The sequence below is a fragment of the Telmatherina bonti genome, assembly GCF_933228915.1.
Source record: "Telmatherina bonti genome assembly, chromosome: 19".
Lineage (NCBI taxonomy): Eukaryota > Metazoa > Chordata > Actinopteri > Atheriniformes > Telmatherinidae > Telmatherina > Telmatherina bonti.
The window spans coordinates 12957962-12984464 of record NC_136617.1 but is presented as its reverse complement, the minus strand read 5'-3'; the positions used below and the strand labels follow the sequence as shown (position 1 = coordinate 12984464).

At 38.4% G+C, this 26503-nt stretch overlaps 1 protein-coding gene across 1 annotated transcript in view; it reads right to left on the bottom strand.

The window, feature by feature from the left end:
• The window catches only part of LOC306770446 (glutamate receptor ionotropic, kainate 5-like), a gene marked incomplete at its 3' end in the record, with an annotated part of 106436 nt that overhangs the window by 8179 nt on the left and 71754 nt on the right, over positions 1-26503 (bottom strand). The window contains exons 13-16 of the mRNA XM_079259301.1: positions 12905-13014; positions 11551-11724; positions 5082-5247; positions 3897-4122 (exon numbers count right to left, since the gene is read on the bottom strand). Of these exons, the coding sequence (XP_079115427.1) occupies positions 3897-4122; positions 5082-5247; positions 11551-11724; positions 12905-13014 (676 nt within the window). The remainder of the gene's footprint in view (positions 1-3896; positions 4123-5081; positions 5248-11550; positions 11725-12904; positions 13015-26503) is intronic.

Here is a 26503-nt window from a genome sequence, read left to right as displayed (position 1 = left end):
AAAGGCAGCAATTCAGAGCTTCTGGCAAAGACAAGGGATTAACTGGAGGTGACCTTCTAACCTGAGAAAAGCAATAATTTCAAATCTAAAATCCCCAGAATGGATTCTGCAGGACTTGGCACTCTCGTTCATGCAAATCTCTGCAGTGACTCGACTGCAGCTCTCCAAATGACGTTTCTTCAAAGATCTTTGCTGTCATAGTCATACGGCTAATGGCAAATTGACGGAGGTTAAAATTAGTTCTTTTCTTTATGACACAAATGCTGATGTCAGTCAGAGCTGTTTGCACAACCATCAGGGGCACATGGGTGACGGTGATGCTTTTATTCTCATCATGTAACATGGAAGTTGACTGGCAGGCTTTCTTCTGCTGTTCCCGCTTCCTTCTCCACAGCTGTTCGTCCATTTCCCATTAACTATGCTAATCTATGCACTGACACTTATCATGCTAAACAGATGAGGATATGGAGGCAGATGATGACATCAAGTTAGACGCTGGCACAATAAACCAAAGTCATATTGGAATTAGGATGGATCTAATTTACCAAGAACAGCAGCTGCACAAAGAATCTGACCTGATTAACGGCTTAAGCAGATGTGACACAAAGGTTTAGGTAACAAAGCTTTAATTCATTAAAACAATATGTGACAAGAGGATAAGCTGAAGATTTCCCATCAAACAGCTTTACAAACAAGGGTAACAGTATGTCAGTTATCTTCCGTTGCACCAGCAGTCGCAAATATATACTTGGATTAATTTTGTGATGGTCTGTATTTTTCTTGTTTTCTTTGCTTTGGTCTGGTTCATGTTTGTTGTTTAGTGTTAAGTCTTCCTTTCACGTAGACCTAGCTCTTTTTCTGTGTTATCTGTTCTTGCACAGTATTGTTGATTCCAGTCTGTTTTACATCCTGTCTCAGCTTCACACCCTGCCTCAGTTACTGATTGACATCCGGTAGTTTTATGAACACTGTCTTTGGTTTCCTTTGTTCCTTGCGGTGCTATTGCATGTTATCTGCTGCATTGCTCCATGGGGGAGCTAAACTTTGCAGTTCTACAATAAAGTCTTTCATCTCAATAACTAATCACTTCACCGTAGCCATGTTCATACTGTATGTTCTTTTCAGCAGGTCTTCCAACATGACTATATTCACTTCTGATGTGGTCAGAAAGGAGTACAAGGAAGAGACAGCATAAAATCAAGACTGTTCAGTTGGAAATATTTCATATGTTCCTCATCTCTGATCTGGGACAGATTGGATTTTCTCCATTCTAGATCAGGAGTTTTTTTAGTTGAATAGGGACAAATGCCGCATCCTAATAATCAGGAGAACTGAGACAAGACTGTCTGCTAATCGGCTAAATAAGCAGCTTTTAACAAACCAGGTTGTGCTATGGACGGTGAAAATGTCAGACTTTCTGCTACTTAAAGCTTTAAATATAAGCAATCATCATACATGTAAGATTTAGCTGAATCCAGTGCACTAAAGTTCTCTTTAAGTTACTTGCATAGAGATTTTGTCAAATGACATGACAGTAATAAAAATCAGGATTTTAGCAGAACAAAGTGACAGTATGTGAATGCTTTAAGCTACCGTAAGCTGGTCTTAATCAGCTGCTTGTCAGAGTTCCTGTTCAGCTGTCTCCCAAAAGAAGCAGATAAAATGTGTGAATGGCATAATCTGTTTTTTTTAGGAATTCACCTGTAAATCATTATACACTTGTGCTTTATCGTTTTCACAGAAAAAAACAAAAAAAACCAAAAAAAAAAAAAACAGAACTTCTGAGCATGTGCGGTGCACCTCTGGCTGTTTGAGTCTGATTAGAGGTGATGTGACCCCTAACTGCATTGTTTGACTGTGAAAACATGCAACATCTTTCCCCTCTCATGTACTGCATGGTGGCAGTAAACAGTAGTAGATATGACTATGGTGTTTTAATTCTTTTAGACATATTTGACTTTTTTCCAAGAAAATCCCAGTAAAAATGAATTTTTCAAGATTTTTGTCATGCTTGTTGGGAGTTATGTTTAGTCAAGTGATTTCTCTTTGGACTTTTCATGATGACTTCCATGGCAACAGAAGAGCTGTTTATCAGTGGGATCAACTGTTTAAGTGCTCCAAAACCAAAATAATCAGTAAAAACACCAAATCCAAAAAAGGTTGAGAAGGAAGTGAAGAGGATGCAGAGGAGGAATGAGGCAGAGAGAAAAATGGTGGATATTCAAACTATTTTAGTTAGCTAACTAACAAAATGGAGGAGCTTGAGATGCTAATATGAATGCAGTATTATCTGCTACAGGAAGACACGGCTGCTTGAACACATCCTGGACTGTAATGTTTCTGTATCCTGCTTAATGACTGTACGAGCAGAACGCAACAAGACAGTCAGCGGAAAGCTAACAGGGGGTAGAATTGCAGTGGCTTTTAACTGTTGGTGTCATCTGTACAATGACACTAAACTATTAGCTGTAAGTTTTTGTCTTTATTATTTATCTCAAGAATTTCTGTATGTTATTCTGGTTGCGGTCCATATAATTTCTGGTACTCTTGCACAGCTTGTGACTTCAACTGAGTCGCTTAGTTGAGCTACAAACACAGCATGCTAACACATTAGTTGTAATCTCTGGTGAATTCTCTGGTAAATTCAACAGTATCCCCCTTTCTACAAAAACTGCAACTTTCTACCAATATTCCAAGAATTAGTCAGCTGCTCCACCAGATAATATTAGATTTCGGACTTATTTTATGCAAATGTTACAAATGCATACAGCCCCTCTGCCATGCCTCCTTTAGGAAGATGAGACCGCGATCTGGTTCTCTTCCCTCTACTTACTAGCTCATTGTTCAGTAGCTACCAGTCATCACACAGACTATTAAAACTTGGTGTAATGAAGCTGAAGATGCTCTGAGAGTGTACATTGTGGCCATTGACTGCAATGTTCTCTGTGAACCACACTGAGATGACATCATTGCCTGCCTTGCTCACCTTAGTAATGGGCTTGTGGATTGCAGACGCCATCATCTACCTGCTTCAGAGAGCCCGCTCTCATCTGGACAAATTAGGCAGCGCTTTGTGGATCATGTTCTCAAGTGCTTTAAATAGAATTCAGCTGCTCTGTTATGTGAAGTGCTCCATAAATTCCAGGTGGATACCTTCACAACCACCTGCATTTATGACTACCTAACAAACAGACCTCATATTGTTAGATTGAAATGTTCTGAGTCTTAGATGGTGGTCAGCAGCACTGAAGCAACACAACGGACTGTATTTTCATAATTTCTCCTCCCACTCTACACCTCAGATGTCCAATACAATTCTGAGTGCTGCCATCTAAAGAAATACTCTGCTTTTATGTGGTGTGTCCGTGTTGAACAAGAGGCTCAGTCCTAAGAGGTGGTCAGTCACTTTGTGGGATAGTGTGGCTCACCTCATCTTGATGACAAACAACTGTAGGAAGAACAAAAGTAAGCAAAACAATGTTTACATCCTAGTAGAAGAGATGGAGGTTGTGGAGGAGTGCAAGTACCTTGGAGTTCAGCTAGAAAATAGACTAGACTGGAAATGCAACACAGAAGTCATCTACAAAAAAGGGACAAAGTGGGTTCTACTTTATAAAGTAGCTGAGATCATTCAATTTCTTCACGATGATGTTTGCATATCTTCTATAAGTCTGTTGGGGAAAGTACAATCTGCAATGTGTTGGAGCAGGAATATCAGAGCCAAGATTTTTAGACACTAAACAAACTGATGAAGAAAGCTTGTTTTGAGTTGGGGGTAATTCTGGGGCCGATTATCCAGGAAAGAATGCTGCACATAAGGTGTTGAAAATAATGAATGATTCTTCACATCCTTTATAAAGAGCCCTTAATATGTGTTCCAAAACAATTCCACCCACCTAGAGGCATGCCAATGCCGTATCCCTTGGTGTCGAGAAGACCACCGATCTGCGTGAGGTTGCAGTTGAGGCTGCGGTAGTACTCGTTCATGGTGCTCTCCATCAAAAAGGCATATTTGGAGTTAAGGACTCGGGCAATGCCTTCCTCTGTGCTCTTCACAAACACACTGGGCTGCTTGGAGTACATGTAGTTCCACATCCGCTGGTATGTCTGGTACCGGGAGTTCTGACAGGGAAATAAGGGAAGTGAGTCGGAGTTTTCCACTGGTGCATACAATTGGTAAAAGTGTGCATTGCTTTCTTGTTTACATGGTAATGATTTATGCAGAATATATGAGTTTTCTGACTCAGTGGTCCCCTACAGGGCCCCCTTTCACTTATATCAATAATGTCAAGCCAACCTCTCTGACTTTAACATGCACTTCTACACTTGCAATAATACACACAATAATACTGTTTGACTAAGAAGAAGTCTTTCATTTATCTGCTGCTACTTTAGTAATTATAGTTAAAATCATATCAGTGGCAGAAAGAATTATAAATTCCTCTGCTTTTGTGAGGCTTCTTTAGACTTTATATGAGGTAAGTTGAGCATTTGACAAGACGGATTCTGCTTTAATAAAACAACTCTTTTATTTACGGCAGCTGAATAGCTTATTTCTAACTAATTAACAGGCTTTTCTCTGTGTTGAGGGTGAAATTGCTCAAATGGCATTGTCACTTGTTTGGCTTCATACTGTTAGAAGCTGATATTTTAAGCTAATATTTTTCTCTTCATTACCCACAACAGACCATAATTGTTGCGATTACTTGACTATTACCTGGTGAAGACCAAGACAAGCTAGACCTCAGCATATTTTCTTACCTTTTTTTTGGTTGTTGAAATGTTTGTTATTTATCTATCATCATTTTACCGTTAACATTCACAAATTTGCCCATGTTTTAATGCAAAAACTCTAAGTTTTATTTAGCCTAGCTTCCATCTGACCCAGTGGTATAATCATTAATGTGATGTAATAGCTAACTGATATAAAAATGGGGGATATTATAATACCACCGCAAAAGACAAGAAATATGTAAAAGCTGTTTGTTATTCCTATACTTCAACAATTAGAAATGGCTTTAAATTGACATCTTCCCACTTACTTGACAAATATTTTCAGAAGGATGTACTAAAAGGCTCACCATGAAAAAGGTCATGGTGGATCCTCCATGTATGGTGCCATACTGGATGTTGGTCTGGTCAGCCAGATCATCTGGAGACTCAATGGGCACCTCCATCCTCTGGACAGTGAGAAACGCTGCCAGGTTGGCCGTGTAGGACGAGATGATGATAAGTGTGAATGCCCACCTGAAGAACAGAGGGAAAAGAAATTATTTACCTTTATTTTCCCTGCAGCATTCACACTAAACCCTCACTGCCTTTTTCCCTCCCTCTTTTCATTAACTGTGAGCGGAAAGCAGAAGGGAGACAGATGGAGGCTCTGCAGGAAAGGCCAGGAGTTTTAGGTAAAAATCATCAACCTAAACATGAACTCGAGATGCAGCAGACACGAGCAGTATGCCTTCACTGCAGAGGAAATGAAACCGAAATGATGAGCAAGGGGATTAAGAAGAGAGGCGAGGTGGGGAGGAAGAGAACAAGCAAGGCAGGTAAGACTGAAACCGTTAAGTAAGTACAGCAGGAGTGTGACATTTAAGTGAAAATGAATTTGAAATGAAACATATCAGCTGCAGGTCAAAGGAACAGTCGCATAAAAGTTTTCCAGCCGATACAGTAATACTTTGTTTGACGTTGTTTGTGAGAACATTAAAAAGCAGCAAGAAAGCAAATATTAATCTGTTACCTTTGGAGCTGTTTTCCTGTTTCCTGTTTTTGTGGCAAACATGGTTAACAGTCCGCTAGACATATTTGGCAGACAGACGTGAGGATGGTATAAATGTCCTCATCTCCCTTTCAAGAAGAATGGTGTGGAATGATATGTGATCAAGATATTACCTGAAGACTTGCTGAGACAAGTAGGAAATAATTTAACATGCATGTATGTGTGCACCTTTTTAAAACCTTGATCAAACTCTTCCATCTGTTTGTCCATCCATCCAGCCTATTCCAGCTGCCACTGAACAAAGGACCGGGTACACCTTTTACAGGTTGCCAATCGATCACAGGGCCAATACAGAGACAAGCAGCCATGGCTGGTCACACTCATTTCCAGGTTCAATTTAGAATCACCAATCAACTGGAGAAAAGCCACTCATACAAATGGAGAACATGCAAACTCCACATAGAGAGGCCCTAGCTGAGAATCAAATATTTAGCAACAGGACTGACCACTGCGCGCAATTCCTGTGAGTTGAAAAAAAAAATCAGTCAGCCTGAGGGTTTGTGAAATTGCACTGTGTAATCTCATTCGACATCACTTTCATAAACACATAAACTATTACAGGAATAGGAAACAAATACTGAAAGTTATATTATGGCAACTGAAGTCCATTTCCTATCAGCATTCACCAGTCACTTAACCCGAATGGCTGACAGGTAATCATCTAGTTATAATGTAATGTAATGTAAGATGATGTGTTGCTGGGAAACCTTGGGTCCAGGCATTCACGACAATCACACACCTCAACAACACCCCATGGAACAGGGAAATGAAGTTCCTGATAGCAGCAGCCATCCCCAGCAGGAATAGGCTCCCTACCAATATCACACCAAGTGCAAAAAAAAAAAAGAAAACAGCGAATAAAATTAGGAGCCTGAGCACTGGCGGAGGTTGGAGTTTGACAAGTTAGGGGTCAATGTACGGACCACATTAAAAAATGTTATACCATGTAAAAGTGAAAATGTAAAATAAAAAATATATTAAAAAAAGAAAATAATTGGAAAAGTCAGGCCTTGGAAGTCAGAATGGTGTTAAAACAGTATTTATTATTGCACAACACCATGGCAAAAGAGGACGTGAAATTCTATGATTGTCACTGGATTGAAAAGACCCAGATGACAAATATGCAAATAAAAAAATTATTACAACAATCTAACGGTCAGGAAAGTCCATTGATACGTAAAACATAACCCTTTTCTCATAAATTTAATCAAAATCGCTATGTTTTCAGGACCTGAAACAAACCTGAACAAGATAAAGGATTTGTAAATATATGATTACCTTTAGATTATAATTTTTTATACTTTTTTTTTTCATGAAATAGTACAATTATAGTTGTTAGAATGTTTCACCTGATGAAGTGTTAAAACAAAGGATCACTTTGTTCCTAAATATGATTGGGGAACAAGTTCAGGGTTAGTTCTCTGTGAAAGTGGTAAAACAGTTAAAGACAGATGTATTAAATTGCAGAGATGCTGTCATGTCACCATTAAATTAACTGAATAAAGAAAAACAGCAATTATCACAAAAATAGTAGCCTAAACTTTTATCCAAAGAGACTTACATATGAGAGTGAGAACAACACAAGCACGAAATCAAACAGTAAAGGACATAATAGGAAGGTCCTAGCTGGACTGATGCAAGTTCAATTTTTTGTTTTGTTTTTGTTTCTTTTTTTGTTTGTTTTTTTTCCACTCTACCCCACAATAGCCTTCTATGTTAAAAGTATAAAGAGTAAATTCCGCATTATGAGTTGCAAAAAAATGGGCCAAATTCTTTGACTCCTTTGAGAAATAGAGTTAAACTAAGTGTAGAAGTGTTCCTTGAGGAGCTAAGTCTCCAGCTGGCTTTTAAACGTAGATAAGGACTGTGTAGATGGAGTTTGGCAGGTCATTCCACCATCATGGAACAACAGTCAAGATTTAAAGTAATTGACAACCCATAACTTTAAACAATAATTGGTTCACAGTTGATTGTATATTGAAAAAAAACTTATCCTCCCCAATGTTCTGACATTTTGCTTAATAAAGCATCCTAAATAGAACAGAATTTTTGGATTGAAGCTAAAGCACTCAGGAATGAGCTTTTGCAAAATGGAGCTTGACAGAAGAATTCTGCCAAGAAGAATGTGAAGAAGCTTCAAAAGACGAATTTGAAGACAAACTGCAGTAAACTGAGGGGGAGAAAGAAAACACTAACCAATAGACAACAAAGGGAATTCAAGAACATAAAAGCAACAGCAGCCAGAGCAGCTTGATGTAATTCAATAATCCAATTCCTTAATCAAGTCAGGGTTCTTCTGATTGATGTTTACAAACTGGTCCTTTCCTGAAAAAGCCATAATAGATTTCAGAATGTTTTTGTCGTCAAAACCAAAGTGCAGGTATGACCTGCCAAATGCACTTTTTCCTTTTTCACATCATTTGTAAAACAATTTTTAAGTATACTTGAGATTTATGGGTGCAGATTTGAACATGTCAGCCAACAAGCAAGGCCACACAGACACAGGCATCAGCATGAAGACGCTTGTGCCACAGCTATTACGATCTTTTATGAGACTTAAGTGCCAGATGAGGTCGCGAGCTGTCAGAGAAAAGATGTTGACAGCCCCTTTCGGTCTCTCCAGTATTGTGCTGCCATCTGTCTGGCTGCAGCTACTGGGACTTGGGGATGGAGAGATTCAAAGTTAGTGGTATTCAGTCCAGAAATGATAATTACAGGCAAAAGTCCGAGATTTAAAATCAACATAAGATAAAATACAGAATATTTCAAAGTAAAAGAATGTTTTGTGGAAAAAGAGCCCTTGTGACTTATGTAATAAATCCGAGTCTTAATGGATTTGTAAACTGGAACTATACCTTTAACATATGGGACTGTGAGATCAGACACACTAATCTGTTCACTGCCTGGATTGACTTAAAAAAAATCTTATGACTCAATGCTGCACACATGGATACTGAAACTTGGCACCCAGCACCATCAGACAAGTGCAGTAAGGATCAAGAGCAGTAAAGGTGGATCTGGACTGTTAAGACGATGCCCTTACTGCCTCTCTGCATCAGCCTGAACCCTCTCAAAGAGGACATCACAAAGAGTCAATGCTGATGCCAGTTCTGGTGTGGAGAAAACCACCAGCCACCTCCTCTGACTGGACAACATAAACTACATTGGTTCACTGATCTGCATTACCGGGATATCCAGCAAGGATACTGGGATTTTATTTGGATTAGATAAACAAACCCAAAAAGATATCAGAGAGAAGCATGATGATTGAAAGGGGTACATTTTTAAAAGGCAGCAAAGCTCGTGTTCAGGACAGCTACAAATACATTGGGTTACGACATGCTGCAATTATAAAAAGGGCTCAGGAGTAAGATTAGTCAAGAAAAGCAGGGTAATGGAAAGAAAAAGTTCAGGCCATCAACAAATATGCCCTGCAAGTCATCGGAAACTCAGTATGGCAGAAAAGCCTGGCCCAAGAAGGACATGGAAGCTATTGATATCATGACAAGAAATCTCAACAAAACCCATGGAGAGTTTCACCCCAAGGACCTGCACCCTGAGACCAGCAAAAAGAAAAAGGCTAGGGGCTAGTGAGCATTGGTGCAACTGGAAGAAAACGTCAAGATCCAGAAGGACATGCAGAAGCTCCCAGTGATGACCTAATAAGTGAATGCTTCAGACAGCAGAAACCCAACATGGAAGAAAAGGACGTGGAACCGTAATGGAAGGATAAATCCCTGCATGGGATGCATGGTTGACATTGATTTGGGCTATCAGTGGCTAGGTTAGAAAGACAGGACTGAGCCACTGATTATGGATGCATAAAACAGGTACTGAATACAAGAGAGACAGAGGTCAAGGCTGCATCATACAAGACCCTATAGGTGCAGGGTGTGCAGAGAGTCCAGCAGAGAGTAACAGGGTGTAAGATTCAGGCAGATAGGGTATAGATGAGGCGTTCTGAAGGAGGATACACAAACATCTGTACTGAGTCGGAGCTGGAATTACCAGGGTCAGGGTGGGAACATTCGCCAAAAATGGTGGAAAATGTCAGAGCCAAGCCCCTGTGCTTGCCAGATCCAGACAGATAAACTGGTGACGGGAAACCATCCACACATAGTGCTTGTTGATAACACACAGGAAAAAGCAGGAGTGTTTGACATTGTGATACAGAACAACAGCAAAGGCAAGAAAAAGGATTGCGAAAACCAGTAATACTATAGACTGAAGGAGGAAATTGAAAGAAGTCACCGGTGCACATAAAAACCAGAGCACTCAGAGCTGTGACAACCTGACTTTGAGAGCAGCTTTAACAGATCCAATACTGTAAATACCACCAGAGATCTTCGTTCTATACTTAGATACTCAGCAAAGCCTTTCTGAGGATCTCGTAGAAGACTGGGACTTTAAAGAAGGGCAAATGCAGTGACAATTATAAGATGTTCATACCTCCTTATTTCATTGTGTTGTTCTCTGTGGGCCATGTTTATTTGCTTTAATAGAAAAAGAGCTATAAAATACAGCACAGTACTGTAAAGTGGTCTCTGACCAACAGCAAGTGTCAGATCTATCATACCAGTCAAACCTCAGACAACAGATAAACCTCATGTGTAGGGTTTTAATCCTCCTGATTTTTATTTATCTTAACAACACTTTCAAAATTTAATGCTTAACATCCCCTTTAATCACATTTTATATTTCTGTTTCACTTAATTAAAGAAAAAAATCATAAATATGATATAAAATAAATAAATGTAGAGATGTCTTCCTATCTAGTTCTATCAGAATTTAATTAAATAATGATTAAAAATGTCATTGCATTAGAAATCCCCAAAGTTGTATTGTCAGAACAAAGCAAAGTTTACATTTAAAGTTGATTGACTGCAGTGTAATGATTAGAAAGTGTTCAATGAATTCCAGCAAAAAGTGACAGACAGGCCCCAATTTGAGTCTGAGAAAGAACAGAAGGTCGGAGGAGTGGAAATAAATACTAAAGTGAAACTGACATCTTTTTGACATGAGAGTCACGGCCATCTGTTCACCTTCATCTAGTGTTCCTCATCCTCCTGAGAAGAGAAGAGGAAGTGACTCTTATGCCTGAGAGAGGGCAGATCAGGACTCTCTTTTCATGTCTACACACAAAATGTTCCATATTAGACATATAATCCTAGAATATGAGTATAATTTTGCAGTACTAAGAACAGTCTCTCTGATCTGTTCATCTTGACCTCCTTCTGATGGCAGCTAGTGACTTTAAATTCTCTTTTCCTGGGAGGAGCTGTTGCATATTAACATGCTTTTGGGGGGCGCTGACGTGACCGACAAGCTCACATCAGAATATTAAACGGTCGCAAGTCTTTAATTTATTGTTATCTTTGAAGCTTACTTTATTCCTCTTAAAAAACATTATTTTAGGCTAATTTGATATCATAACAATGTTGTCACTAAATTTGATATGAAGTAGCTCATCCTGTCTCAGTGAGGTCATTCAGTCTGTTGTTTAAACTCCTGCTGACAGAACCAACATGATGAGTACACTTTTTGTCATAACTTCATTTGAAGCATTTTAATCCCTCACAAACTACACAAAATGAAATCAACACAATATTTTTCTTTCTATTTTTTTCTATCTTCACATTTTTATTCGTTGGGACAGACTGAAATAGGTTTTAAGCTTGATATAACATCTCAAAGTCACTTGTATGAATGAGATATGACTTAAACATGAGCCGTGGTCTAAGACACAGAAGAACACCCATGGTACAAACCAGACTCCGCTGACGCAGCGGGTTGACAGCGCTCGTGGCATGATCTCTGAGCCTTGCTGCATGAAACCTCCCACAGGGAACCACAAACTGTTACCCAGTGTGTACTGGTTCTCCAGGATGTCCCGCCGCTCCCGCAAACATGGGTGAGGGTTATACCACTCATAAGGGCTGAGCCTGTGGAGAAAGAAGGAAAATCACAACTTAATTATTCCTGAAAAGCTTTTTATTCAATTCAACTTTATCTGTAGAGCGTCACTTCACAACAACATCATCTCAGAGCACTTTACAGACACATCCGTTTGAGTCAATTCAGAATAAATGAAGGGACATATCAACAAGCTGTCTTGTATTTCATTAAAAGTATGTATTGCTTTGTTGAGGATACTTTTATCGAGCTGCACTACATGAATGATGCCTTATGAATTGCTTCTAGTCAGCTTATAAGTTTACTTTAGAAAATGTCATTGGGTTTGTGGCAAAACAATATTGTTGTGATGGAAAAAGATTGTAAAAAATGTGAAGTTCCTTTTAATACACTGTAAAAAACAAACAAAAAAAACAAAACAAAAAAAAATGTGTTTAGTTGAGTATAAAACTACCAGAGTATTTTAGCATTAGTATGAACAACAAAATTAAAGCCAGAAAGACAAGAAAAAGGGAAAAAAGACTGATTTGATGTTATTTGTAGTCTTGATCATCAAGTTTGACTGTCAGTCTGCAGTCATGACCCTTAATCTAGGTTAAATCCTAAATCCCCCATCTGATACTCCTCCATTTCACAGGATAAATGTCCAGTTTTCTTTCTCAGATCAAATGAAAAATGATCTTCCGGTCCTCAGTTGAGGAACTGGAGGCATTTGGAAAATTTTCCTCAAACAAGGGGAGCCAAAGACCAGTCCTAGAGCTATTCTATCCTGCAACTTTTAGATGCATCCCTTCCCCAACACTCCTGAATCAAATGTATTCCATCACCTGCAGTCATTCAGCTCTGCAAAGACCCAGTAACAAGCCTTTCATTTCTTTCAGATGTGTCGAAAGAGGAATGTATCTAAAAGTTGCAGGATAGTAGATCTCCAGACCAGACTTGGGATCTCCTGTCTGAGCGGACAACATTGCATGTCCAAATAAATGAGCATGTGTGTGTGAACAAATAAATTAAATGAAAACTCAAAAACAAGACACTATGTTCCTGAAAAGTGTAGGACCAGAACCAGTAAGGGAATTAGTACTGGTCCCAAATTTGAGGAAGACTTACAAAGTCTATACCAAAGTGAGAACCAAAGAAAAAAAAAAAACTGCATAAATATGCTCACTGCGATGGTCTTCAATTAAACTTGCAAGGCAGGTATCTCACCTGGCAGCGAGGAAGAGGACACAGCTGACGGCGAGGTAAGCCAACAGCATGAAGAGCCAGACGGCCGGAGAGAATGGGTCCAGAAAGGAGAAATAACCCGGTTTACGACCCTGAAAGAGTCACACAAAGACACACAGTTATTCTTACCCGAAGCTTGCTTTCTGTTTAAAACACAGCAGCTGAGAACATGGTTTTCTCCCTAATTTTCCTTTAGGCAGCTTTGGAATTAACACGCTGTGTTTGTGTGTGTGTGTGTGTGTGTGTGTGTGTGTGTGAGTGTGTGTGTATGTGTGTGTGTGAAGATGAGTTTGTGAGGCAAATCTGCACACTTGCACATGTTTACAACAGCCAACAGCAATGTCATTCTGTACTGGAGTAGATTTGCAGTGAGGTGAGAAGTTTAGATACTGCAGGGAGGACCAAACAAGCTTTTTTGGATTTCCAAGTTTACTTACGATTATTTGGTTTCAGCATGTAATCTTATGAAGCGCTCATGCAGCATTGTGAAGAATGTTAGCTTAGAGTTTACATTTCCATAGCTTTTCTAACAAACTACCATAATACAAAGCTCACAACTTAAATGCAGTCGTAACCATAGCAACATTTTTTGTCCACATTGCGTTGCGTTATCTGCATTGCAAATCATGACTGTTTCTGCATGTCTTTCTTAGACTGGATGGGATTACTCAGTCTACTCGTTTACATTTTAGACAAAGTGAACTTCAGGAGGAAAATCAGTGAGTTTAACAGAGGTGGAAGTTCTAATGCCTCCAATCTGGTGGCACTGAATTGCGATAATGACCATCTGTCTGTCATGGCAGACAGAAAGCTATAAAAGTCCCAAGCTTACACACACCACACATGCACCTTTCTGTCAGACTGACAGCCGTGCATTTTAGAAAATTACACTCTTGGAATAAAAAAGGTCCACAGAATTGAACGAGAAGAACAAAAAAAGCAAGATAAAGCTGGAAATGACGGTTTGGAGTTTTTCGACCGTTTGTTTCCAGTTGAAATGGTTCACACCGACCCAAGTCATTATTTCCTCTCCCTGCTATCTGTAATACCTGCATCCTTCTGCGGCTACTGCAAAAGCCTTTGAGATGTAAAAAAGAATTGGGCGTCATTAATGGCGAACTGTATGCAAAAAATGTTGGTCCCCTTGTTATTTCAGTAAAAACGAATGTCAGTGCCTGCATTGCATAGCCATGTGTTACTGCTAGACCAGCCTTATGACAGTCCTACTGCCTGCTTAACAATACAAACATTATACTTATGTATAGCAAAGGAGGTTTTTAAGTTTTAAGCTGTAGAAACACTTTTATTTTGAGGAATCAAATGACATCCTTAATTACAACTTCTGCTTTCCTAAGTTCTTGTTTTTCCCTGGCAAAAGTACGTTAAAAAAGGGATAACTTGCATAAAAAAATGAAAAACAAAGTCAGCTTGAACACTTGAGGGAATCCAGTCAGTTTCTTTTAGCAGTGTTTACTGTTTAGATTGTTTTCTGTTTATTTACAATGCGTATGTAGAGGATGGCGAAGAGGACCTACACAGGCAGGTAAATGGAGCACATTTCAAGTAAAATTGCTAACAGGACACCATAGAAGGTGCTGCAGGGCAGAATCCCTTCATAAATATAAAACGGAGACAAAAAAAAAAAAACCACAAAAACAAAAAACACTGAGGGAATGATGCTGAAATGAAATGAAAAAGAGCAGGGGGAAATTATACAGCATCTCAATAGTGAGCAGTGGAAAGAAACAAGCAGAGGAAACAACACTGAAACAGGAAATAAGTCTAAATCTAATAAAACCAGATGCAAACATAACAAAATATATCAGAAAGCATAAAACATAGTTTGAAATATAATTTATACACATTGTAAATATACTTTGTATTCATACTGGTGATATATGTTGTGTAGCACTTAATAAAACTCTCATATTAGTTCTGCTGCCTTTCATATTATTGAATTTTCTTTTCAGTTAATTGTGTGGATTATCAATGCATCTCCCATCTCTGTACTACCAATGTTGTTACACACCATCCCATCAGCTGAACTCAAACGGAACATAAGCATGTGATGACCCCGAGTAAGACTGTAAAAGTCGATGACGCCGTTTAGCTAAACTTTCTACAACCACTGACCCATTAATCTGTATTTAGGCTGCCTGATCAGATCCTACTCAGAGGATTTGAACCACCACAGCTGCCGTTTCCCGCTTCTTTTCTTCTCCCTCTCTCACATCTGTCATCTTCTCTGTGATGATGCCACAGTGAATTTGATGCAGTCTCCAGTGAAATGCTGCGCCTCAGAGTCGCTGGGTATCAGGGTGATAATGGATTAAAGACTGAGATGCACTGGGAGCAGCAGCTCACATGAATTTATACTGTTCAGCACAAAGGGGCAAGCAGGAACACTGATGAACACAACACGTTTTCACTAATGCGTATGCATAAGTCAACAGCTTGAGCAATTAAATAGATTACCATCTTTTAAAGTGCTGCTTTGCTATGCAGACACAAGCGGGATGTCTGTGTGTGTTCTGTAAGTGCAATGGTCATTATATGCTCACAGACGTGACTGTCTTGTATATTTAATTGCTTTAAGAGTCACAGAGTTGGACTGAGAGACTGTTTCTCATTTAAAATATTGATGGACAAGGAGTATGCATCCGACAGGATATGTGTGTTTTACCAGTGTACTTGTGTATTACTTATCAGGATGACATTCATCTTGGTTTTTGTAAGCAATAAACTGATGTTTACGTGTCTTTAAAATTATACTTATGCACAGTAATAAAATTAGCTTTATGTAGATTTGATGGGAAAGGGTGGGAAAGGAAGGGGGTAGGGGGGTAGGAGGCATGTATATTACTTTTTTAATGTAATGCATGGTAAGGTGCTCTATAAAGAAAGTTTGATTTGAGCTTGTCATGGTGAATTTAGTCATATAACTCATGGAAACTTCCTTTCTTAAAGTGGAACTATTATGTGCATTTCAGGCTAATTTATTTTTATTTCTGAGACCAGAAGGGCTGGGATTGATCGAGTTATTGTCACAAATCGCTTTATTTACTTCAGACCGACCCTCTCCGTAGGCTGTCAGATCAGCCTGTGGGCAAAACGAGTGGACTGAGACTCTTCCGCATTAAGCCCCGCCTCCCGCCACAGCACTACATCGGGAGCGCGCACCGCAACTGCTTTCGCCGTCATTGTAACATCTCATAAACAGAAGGATTAGGCTAATATGAACTCAATAAAAAAAACAAAATACAATGTCAACACATAGCATACAGCCCTACATGTTGGAACCTGAATCAGACCCTGAAAACGAAGTGGAAAACAGCAACCCACAGCAACGAATGCAGCAGGATGTCTCTCTTTGGTAAACTCACCAGCCATCGTTGGAAATAACTTTATCCCACGTTTTCCACCCGCCTGATGTATTTGTACATGCCGTTGTTAACCAGTAGAAGGTAACCAATCACCGAACTTTATCCCCCGGGGCGTCACAAGGATTTCCAAGTTGAAAAAACTCTCTAAAACGACACGTTTTTCATCGCCATGGAAACCGAACGGAGCGAGTGCTGGAACTCATACTCAAACTCAAACATGCGTTTAGGTGATAAAAAAACAGTGGCGTTCACATGTCTGATGAGGATTCAACACTGTAACACTGTAGAAAGCTCAGAAAACTACCATAATAGCACCTCCTTAAGCAGATATTTGTGCTTAAAGTTACTGTTTGCACAATTTTTACAGGGTCTTAAAGCCTACAGTGGTCCAAATAGTCATTATTTACACATTAGTTAGCAGATGCCACATCACTTTCATTAACAGACATTGAGAAAACAGTTTAAAAATAACACAACAAGCTATTTTTTAAGGAAAATCTTCCAGGATCGTATACAAGCTGCAACGTTACATTGTGTTAAGCGCCACCATTAAGAGGTAAGTAGAACTATCTTATTTGAGCTTTGCAACACATTTGAGGGCATAGCTGAAAAAAGTCAGATAGCACCTCAGAAAAGGAGCAATTTGTGGTTACTGGGCTGAAAAAGGTTACAAAAACCATCTCGGGTAGAAATTTAACACTGTTATCCTTCCCAGAAAAAGGTCAACATATAAAGATTACTCTTAGAACAAGAGTTGTGAGAATATCAGAGGTCACAGAGGAGGCCAGAGAGAATTGTAAGCAAGTGATGGAGCAAAAACCTTTTATTTTACTAGTAAAAACCAAAGGATGCCATAATATCTGTCTTATTTAATGAAGAATAAAATTAATATTTCAGAATGCCCAGTTGAAGATCTTAATCCAAGAGAGGTGATCCAGCAGCTTTCAGAAACAGTTTCTGCACAAAAGTATCATGTCAAATACTGAAATCAAAGACTAACATCCTGACACTCTCAGATATTTTATTCAGGTCATTTTCCTTAATAAAAGCCCACAGAAAAACTGTTAACTTTATAAGCATGCATGTCAACACACACTAGATGGTAAAAGGCTGAACCCCAGCTCTGCACAGAGTTGATGGTGGATGACAAATATTCAGCAAAGAGAAGTCCTTCTCTTTTTCCCACCTCAGTTTGATTTCCAGGTGCAGTTTACTGCATACATGACCTGCTTTAGAAAGCTTTTAGTCGTCCTTATATTGACCAAGACTTCTTTCCAAGATCGAAGAAGGTTTCAGGTTCTGCTGATAGTTATCCAAAGGAAAAAAGTTGCAGTGCTCCTTATTTCTAAAGAATATCAAAATTGTTGCTAATATTAATCAGTTTTCTAATCAATGTTTTAGGTGAGAAAATGATTTGATGCATCACTGTTGTGCACTAAAACTCTGCTGGATTCAATTATTTTTACGCAACAAAGCTTAAAATGAACAAATAACATAGCTGAAAAATAAAGCAACAAAATTCCTCAAATAAAACCACACTTTCCATGTTTGTAGGCGTCCGAAAATGAAAAACAGGGCATTGCGCCACTATTTCCAGGCAAAACTAAATAATTAAAAAATCTGGTTATCAATGTGGATCAATACATGTAGATACTGGGATTTTACATATGTTAAAAGTTATATCATGTTATAAATTACACAGATCTTATGGCTCGGAGTTCATATTTGCCTTGAGGCTCCTCAAAAGATATACCCGGCTAGTCTGTGTGTGTGTGTGAGTGTGTGTGCCATGCACAACGTAGCCTGTTAGCTCATCCATCAGGGCTGCTGCACTCGATAAGAGCAGCCTGGTGTTTAGTAGGCTGAATTTATGGCACCTCAGATCAAATCCTCCAATTCAGCCTCGACCAGGAGGCTGGAGTTGTGCTCCTGATCGAGGCGATGTATCTCTCACAGCTCATCAGCTCAGCGGCATGAGAGCATAAATTGCCACCGCAGGCCGTTACTGTAAGTAAAAATGTGCTTTCAGTCAACTTAATCCTTAAATAAACACTTAAGAAAATGCAGCTGGAATGGTGCTCTGTGAGTACAGCCTGGCTGTACACATATTAAGCAGCTGACTGATCACTGAGTCAACACACTGATGCTGTCACAGTGGACTGGATCAAACATGGACGACAGATGGTGGAGGTGCATGCTAATGAGCTGCAGATGTACATTATTTGCAGCCAGGGAGGAAGCAGCCATCATAATCCTGCCCTCAATGAGACATAGGAGAATTTTCTAATGATTATGATGAATAAATAAATGTTGCTTCAGTAATAATTGCTGCTGGAAAAAAAAAAAGACTTTCAGGCTCTTTAGATCATGTCTTTGTTTTAAGACTTAAACAGTCATGAGATTTTTACGCATTTTGTTTTGTCACGGTAGCTGTGAATTTCTGATTCATCCTTCACTGGGATGATGCCATGCATATTAAAAGCAGGTCTTCAGTGGAAAAGGAGCTCTTAGGTGGTACTGTGAATGTAATCTTAGAACTATGACTGATGCAGATGACAAAGACTTTTTAACTGAGTATAAAGTAGATTTCACATGAGCATCTGTTCTAAAGCATTTGCATTATTGGTTATATTTACATCCTGCATATCATCCCTTTTATTATCATTATAAACAAGTGTATGACGAGTAGTTCATGGGCATGAGGACAATAACATTTAAATATGTTTGTTACTTAAGTGATGTCTAAGCTTTTTAGATGTAAGGTTGGATTTAATGTGTACCTATAATGTAACATGGTTGACAAATGTTTTTAAACATGCTACACATTTATAATGACTACATCTGGCTTAAAAAATAATGTATGGTTTGAAATTTAATGCAAAAAGTGTTTGTTTATTTAAGCAATAACAATGGTAAAATTAGTTATGATGCATTGTTGAGAATCGCTGCTTCATTATATTTATGATTCTGTTTTAGTAAATTTATTATGATTCTGTAGATTCTGATTTAAGAAGTCTCACATGACTCAGTTGTCACTTTGTACAATTTCTTATTAGCAAAACTAACTAACCAGCCAATCACATGACAGTAAATCAATGTATTGAGTCAAAGACAAGATAGCAAGTGGCCAAGATGACACGCTTAAGTTCAAACTGTGCATCAGAATGGGGAAAAAAAGGAGGTTTCAGTGCCTTTGAATAGGGCGTGGTTGTTGGTGCTCAACAGGCAGGTTTTAGTATTTTCAGAAGACAGTTGACTCTTAGATGTATTACAACTTCTCAAGACCAGAGTATTTTCCACCACAATCCTACTGGGACTTTTAAACAATGATCTCTAGGGTTTACAGAGAATCGTCTGAAGCAGAGAAGTTATCCAGTGAGCAGAAGTCGGTGATGCAGAGGTATGAGGAGAATGGACAGACCTGCTCCGCATGACAGAAGAACAACACTTACTGAAAAAAAAACCACTGGTTATATCCAAGATATACAAGAATAGCATCACTTGACAACATATCAAACTTTAAAGCAGATGTGCGACAGCAGCAGGAGACCCCACCAGGTGCAACGTCTGTCAACGTCTGAGAACATAAAACTAAAGCTGCAATTTGGTCAGAGTGCCTGACCAAGAATCCAAGGCTCACTACAACTGGACAACTGAAGACTTCAAAATCAATGTCTAGTCTGTTTGGTCTCAGTTTCAGATGAAGCATTCAGGTGATCAGAAATTGATGCAAAATTACCTGAAAACATGTCTTCTATCATTGGTTTACATTGGTGGTGGTGTGACAGTGTGCGTGATATTTGTTTGAGTCCCTCATTTCAAACTGGCTTTATGGGCATCGCAATGAGCTAATGTCAAAAGTGGACTCAGCAGTTTGTCTTGCCCTCTGGTTTTTGGTTTTGGTGTTTTTTAGTTGTATATATTATGCAGGTGAGTAAGGTTTTAGTTTAGGGGCAAGGCAGCTAATTGCCAATTGACAACAGTTGGTATCTCCCCTTCCTGCCAAGAGATTGGCAGGGAGGTAATCGGCTTACAGGTGTGGCAGGACTATATAAAGGAGATTAACACCAGTGAAGGAGAGAGCAGCAACGACATGGAGCAGTGACCAGCATCTGGGCACAAGCAGCCCAGGCAGGAGGAAAAGGTTGTCTGAGACAACTGCCAGAGAACGAATGGTAGAATGGAGTGGCACTGGAGGAACTGCCAGCTGGACTGGGACAGAGAGGAGAAATGCCATGAACATATGAGTACAAAGGAAAGTCGACAGATCTTGCCTGTTGTATGGGTGGGCTGACGTCCATGCCCTAAGAGTCTTTTAATGCCCCTTATGCTTTCCAACAGCAATGTGGTGGAGACCCAGGCAGACATCAGTACCAGGCACTCCAAGGAGGACATACCCCCCTTCCCAACTGCCGCAGATGTCCACCCAAGCATGGCTGTACTTTTAGCTTTATCTTAAATCACTTTTTACAAAGGATGGTTTTAATGGGGAGGAAGATTTTTAATCCAGTGACTTTTAATAAAAACACAAAAAACAAAAACAAAAAAACCCCTCCATTCCTTTAAATTTGGCATTTTTATTCCTTTAGCAGCAGTTTTGACCTGGAATCAAATGAACCCCGGGTGACACTAACGGTACTCCAACAGCCTCAACAGTCCCCAGATCTCAGTCCTATAGTTTACCTTTGGGATGGGAGGAGACAAGTTACAGATTGTGTACAAAAGGGTTTTAAGCAAAGTTTCTAACAAAAATGAATGTCTCACAAGCTGTATATGTCATGATACATTTGACCTTATAGGATTATGCGCTTATATATATATATATATATATATATATATATATATATATATATATATGTATATATATATATATATATGTATATATATATATATATGTATATATGTATATATATATATGTATATATATATATATATATGTATATATATATATATATGTATATATGTATATATATATATATATATATATATATATATATGTATATATATATATATATATGTATATATATATATATATATGTATATATGTATATATATATGTATATATATATATATATATATATATATATATATATATATATATATATATATATATATGTATATATGTATATATATATATATATATATATATATATATATATATATGTATATATGTATATATATATATATATATATATATATATATATATGTATATATATATGTATATATGTATATATATATGTATATATATATATATATATATATATATATATATATATATATATATATATATATATGTATGTATGTGTGCATACATGCCTGGATTTCCTTACTCACCAAATGTCACCTTTCTGCAGTTGTCTGTCACACTTAAAGTTAGTGGAGGAGCATAAAGTCAGTGTTTTAGTCTTTTACATTCCAGTCAGGGAGCCACAGTCACCAATCTCTCCCCCGAGGCTGAAAAACTCATACTTTTCAAGCATCAGCTCCTGCAGGCTTTCAGTCTGGATTCATCAAATCATCAGCCACAGAGAGAGAGTATGTGAGAGAAAGAGAGGGGGAGTGATTGTGGTGGTGGTGTGTGTGTGGGGGGGGGGGGGGGGGGGGAAATGTCAACAGGTGGGAAAGCTCTGTTGTTCAATTTGTAAAAGTTTATGTTGACTCTGCAGGACGGACTTTGAAATAAATGGACCTTTTAACATCATATAAGAAAGTCTTTTTGGAGGCAAACAAACAGCCTGCCGGGCTTTTCACAGCACACACAAACTGATTTACACCTGCATCCACTGATTTAATATCGCTCTGCTGCACTGCGGGCTGTACATCAGGTACACTCAAGAGCAGGCTTCCCATTTATCTCATTTTACTTGTTTTTCTTCTCCTTTTTTGGAGAGCTTTTAAAACATTTACATTTCCAAAAACAGGATGATAACAAACAACATCGAATATAAATTAATAAACAAAGCAGGTTTTCATTAGGAATTAGCACACATTGTCTTTGGAGGGCCTTTAAAAAAACCCCAAAATCTTTATATTTTAGTTTTACTTGCTGTTCATTTCTGACTTAATAATATAATTAAAGAACAACTTGTTTTTTCTTTTTATTCGTATGGCAGGACTGGTGACATAATGATGACAAATAGAATCTTTGATATCTTGTAATGCTGCAGAGTGCTTGACCAAGAATCTAAGCATATTCGATGTTAACTACACTGAAAAGAAAGAATTGCAACTTAGCTGACTGATTTCTTTGTATGTTTAAATAATACTATTATTAAAGTTTTTTTTTTTTAAATGCTCTATCATTTAAACATAAAGTCCTTCGTCATAAGAATGAAGATGATCTTCCAAGTTTATAATAACTGAAAGATTTGTATCAGCATCTTGAACAAATATACGGGTTAATTATTCTTTCTGCATCAGGTGAAGAAGTCAGTGACACCTCCCTTCTCCAAAACACTTCTTAAATACTACAGATGTTAAAGAAATGTACTTCATTTATCAGTTTCTATGTAGTTAACACTGCAGATCCTGTGCTATAAAAAAGTCATTATTAAACTGAGTGCCTGCTTATCTGAGAGCTGTGGTACTGACAGTCCGCTCTGGAACAGCCTGCACTTTCTATGACAGCCTCTCATGTGGTGCAAGTCTTTTATTATTTGGCTTGCTGCACCGAAGGTGCAGAAGTCAGCAACTGCTATTCCTCATTCTTTCATCCCGCAGAGAAAAAGTAATGACATGCACTCATTTTTCTTCTTACTGAGAAGTCAGGGTCATCTTCAGAGTTCAACGCTGTACAGTGATCTTTTTAATGCGGGCTGTTTGGGTGTGTTGTATCATTTAAGTGCATCATTTGTGGCAAAATTGACATTTCTGTATATCTGAGTGTTAGATTTTATTTCGAAACTTGAATTCTGATCACTTATTTGACATGATTCAGTCATTAGAACAATATTCTAATGTTTTTGGTGGATCAATAGACAAAAGATGTTTTAATACCCAATCTTTGCAAACTAAGAGGCTTCTTACAAATGATGCCAACTATCTTCCAGGAGCATCGTCACTGCAGCCAAAACTTACACTGCAAAAACTCAGCCTTAAAAAACAAAAAAAATATACAAAATTCAGGTAAATGTTGCTTAAAATAAAATAAATTATCTGCCAGCAGAAGAAGAAAATTTAGCTTGTCAAGACTTCCCAAAACAAGTAAAAATACTCTTAAAACAAGAGGAATTCTCTGGCATAAAAACTAAGAATTATCTTACCTTAAAAAATAAGCATATGTGTACTCAATTTAAGATTTTTAATCTTACTTAGATTTCAGTTTTTGCAGTGTAGTTAACGTTTCCTTTACCAGTCACAATCATCCAGACATTGCATGTGAAAGGTTTGGGCTTAGTGTTTCTCAGGTCATCAGGATGCAAATGTAAAGAACATCCAGCTAATTTAAACATATCCTTGTAAATACTAACAACTCTTCATGCCTTAGTCGACAATCCTCCAAGCTTTACTATTCAACAGATTTTTATTCAGCAATTTCAGCTGTGATAAAAAAATAATACATAAAACAGTAAAGACAAAACATTTCTAAAGAGATTGACTTTAAATATAATCATTTTCTGTAGTCAATTCTGTCATCTACGGAGGGCAGCAGGAACAAATGATTTTCTCTCTGACCTGTTCTGCATGGTGACAGAATACATCTTCATCCTGATGGAAGCAACGCAAACTCACCTAAACTCTGATGGAAATAATGGCATTAAAGTAAACAGTGTCACTAACAGCAAGATCTTTTTCTCTATGGTTAATCTAAGTAATCAGCATTGTTACAAACCGCTTACCATCACTGGTAACAAAATATGGCACATTTCTATAGTTAAGCACAATGTTCCTGTCTGCATTTGACTGGGGGGTGTTAGGGGCAAAACAGTGACACAAATGCTGATGACTGGCTAAAATATGTCATGACAAGCCAAACATAGGCAGTGGCTAGTGTGCTCACCCAAACACATCACTTTCACAAATTAAGACACACACACACAGCCGCAGGGAGGCCAATGAACACCAAGGTAGAATTTACAAAAGTGGAAGAAAGACATTACTTTCGCCCCACTGAGGAAAAAAAGACAAGCATTTTATGTGAAATGCATATTATGAGCAGAAAAAAGTGTCCCTCGGTGTCAGTAAGTAATTCTAGGGTGCATTCACATCAGGATAGTCCGCAAGACTCGGTCCGATTGGGGACTGAGCTCAGTTGTAGGGGGGTGTATGCATTCAGACCAAGATTGCGGTCACGCTGCACTTTTATCAGACGCACAAAATTTTTTATTTTAATATGTTCCCATTCCCACCAAAGGTGGCGCTGCATTAATATTTAGCAAGACCCAAGTGAAGAAGAAAACTCTGTTGCGAGTTAAACATAGAGCATGAAACTATCGCCATTTTTTGTTATTTTTATTTTGTCTTATGCAATACACTGCAACAATGACCGCAGTATGTACAACAGACGAGGCAGACGACTGCCAACGCGATTGCTGTGTACTTACCCACAATGCAATGCTACGTCAAACGCAGGAAGTGACCTTTTTTTGTAGTCCACTACCTGTATTTGGTCAGCTTGAAATGCGCCGAGACCTGCATTTGTAGGCGGACTGAGTCTGCTTCTTTGATCGGAATCAGAATTTGTTTGGCGCATTCACAATTCTCCAAACGAAGCGGACTTTCCGAGCAAACGGACTCGGATTCAAATAAAAAAGGCTGATGTGATGTGCCCCTAATCTCATGTAGCACTTTTTTCACTAACAAAGAAGTACACAAAGAAATCCAAGCAGCCTAACCTTTATGGTTTTACTCTGCAAAACTTGTGAAACTTGGTGTTTTTACACACATTCTGCCACAGCAATGGTGAAATTGTGTACATTAATGTTTTCTGTAAGAAACTGATTCTATGAAGTTTCCACTTTGTTAATCACATCTAATATTCTGTTTTAATATAAATACTTGAACATGCACTTCTCCTTGTGTACACATGTATTCTCCTCTGGTACTTGGGCTTCCTCCCACCATCCAAAAACATGCATGTTAGGTTTATTGCTTATACTGAATCAGGGGTCCCCAGCTCAGGCCTTCAAGGTCCACAATCCTGTAGGTTTTCCACGTATCCCAACACACCTGAGTCAAACTAATCACTCATAATGAAGAACTTTATTGGCTGTTGGATCAATGTAATGGAAGTCAGGTGTGTTGGAACAGGTATACATCAAAAACCTGAAGATCACCCTCGAGGACCAACTTTGTACACCCATGCCCCAGTAGTGAGCATGACTGGTTGTTTGTCTCTCTGTATTGCCCTCTGATGGACTGGTTATCTGCCCAAAGTACGACCCTGCCTCTCCCCCAATGATTGCTGGTATAGACTCCAGCTTCCCCGCGACCCTTTATTGGACTAAGCAGTTAAGGAAATGACTGACTGACTTGAACATGCAGTTGACTTTAAAGATCCAATAAAGAGGACATGTTTTTGACTGAGCTTTACTTGGGTAAATCTCAGATGTGCAAAGCAAGTGAATGCAACATGTAATGTAGTTTATGTGTTTTTAAAAAAAAAAAAAAAATATATATATATATATATATATATATAATGCATCAACACTACAGTGTTCTTGAACATAATGCAGCAATTAATCATCTAACAAACGGCTAACATAGGTGACAAAATTTGTGTTCTGTTTATGAAGGAGTGAGTCATAAAACCACTAGATCTGATGACTGTGCAAGGTTAAACAGCCAACGGTGCTGAAGGTTTTGTTCCATCAATATTTGTCTTTCTGCAACATCAGTTAAATCAGTACAATCCAGGATTATCCTAAGGAAACAGCTGTTTGATAGAAAAAATGTCATTGACTGTTCTTTTGACATTAGATGACCGCTGTAGCTTGACAACAGTTGTCCAGCATAAAAAGTATATCGAAGCCAACATGGATGGGAGGTACAAAGCATGTCCATCATGCACTGTAGGTGGTTAGGTCAAAGTTCGTAGTTTCTTTTGGTGGAAGTGAAATTTAAAACCGCTCATGCAGGAAGTAGAACGGTAGGTCTCTGACATCTAAAATGAACTGCAGGCTAACTTGCACCAGCAGTCAACATCCAATTACTCAGACATTGCTAAGTAAAACAAAAGTTCAAAATTTCCATTTACTG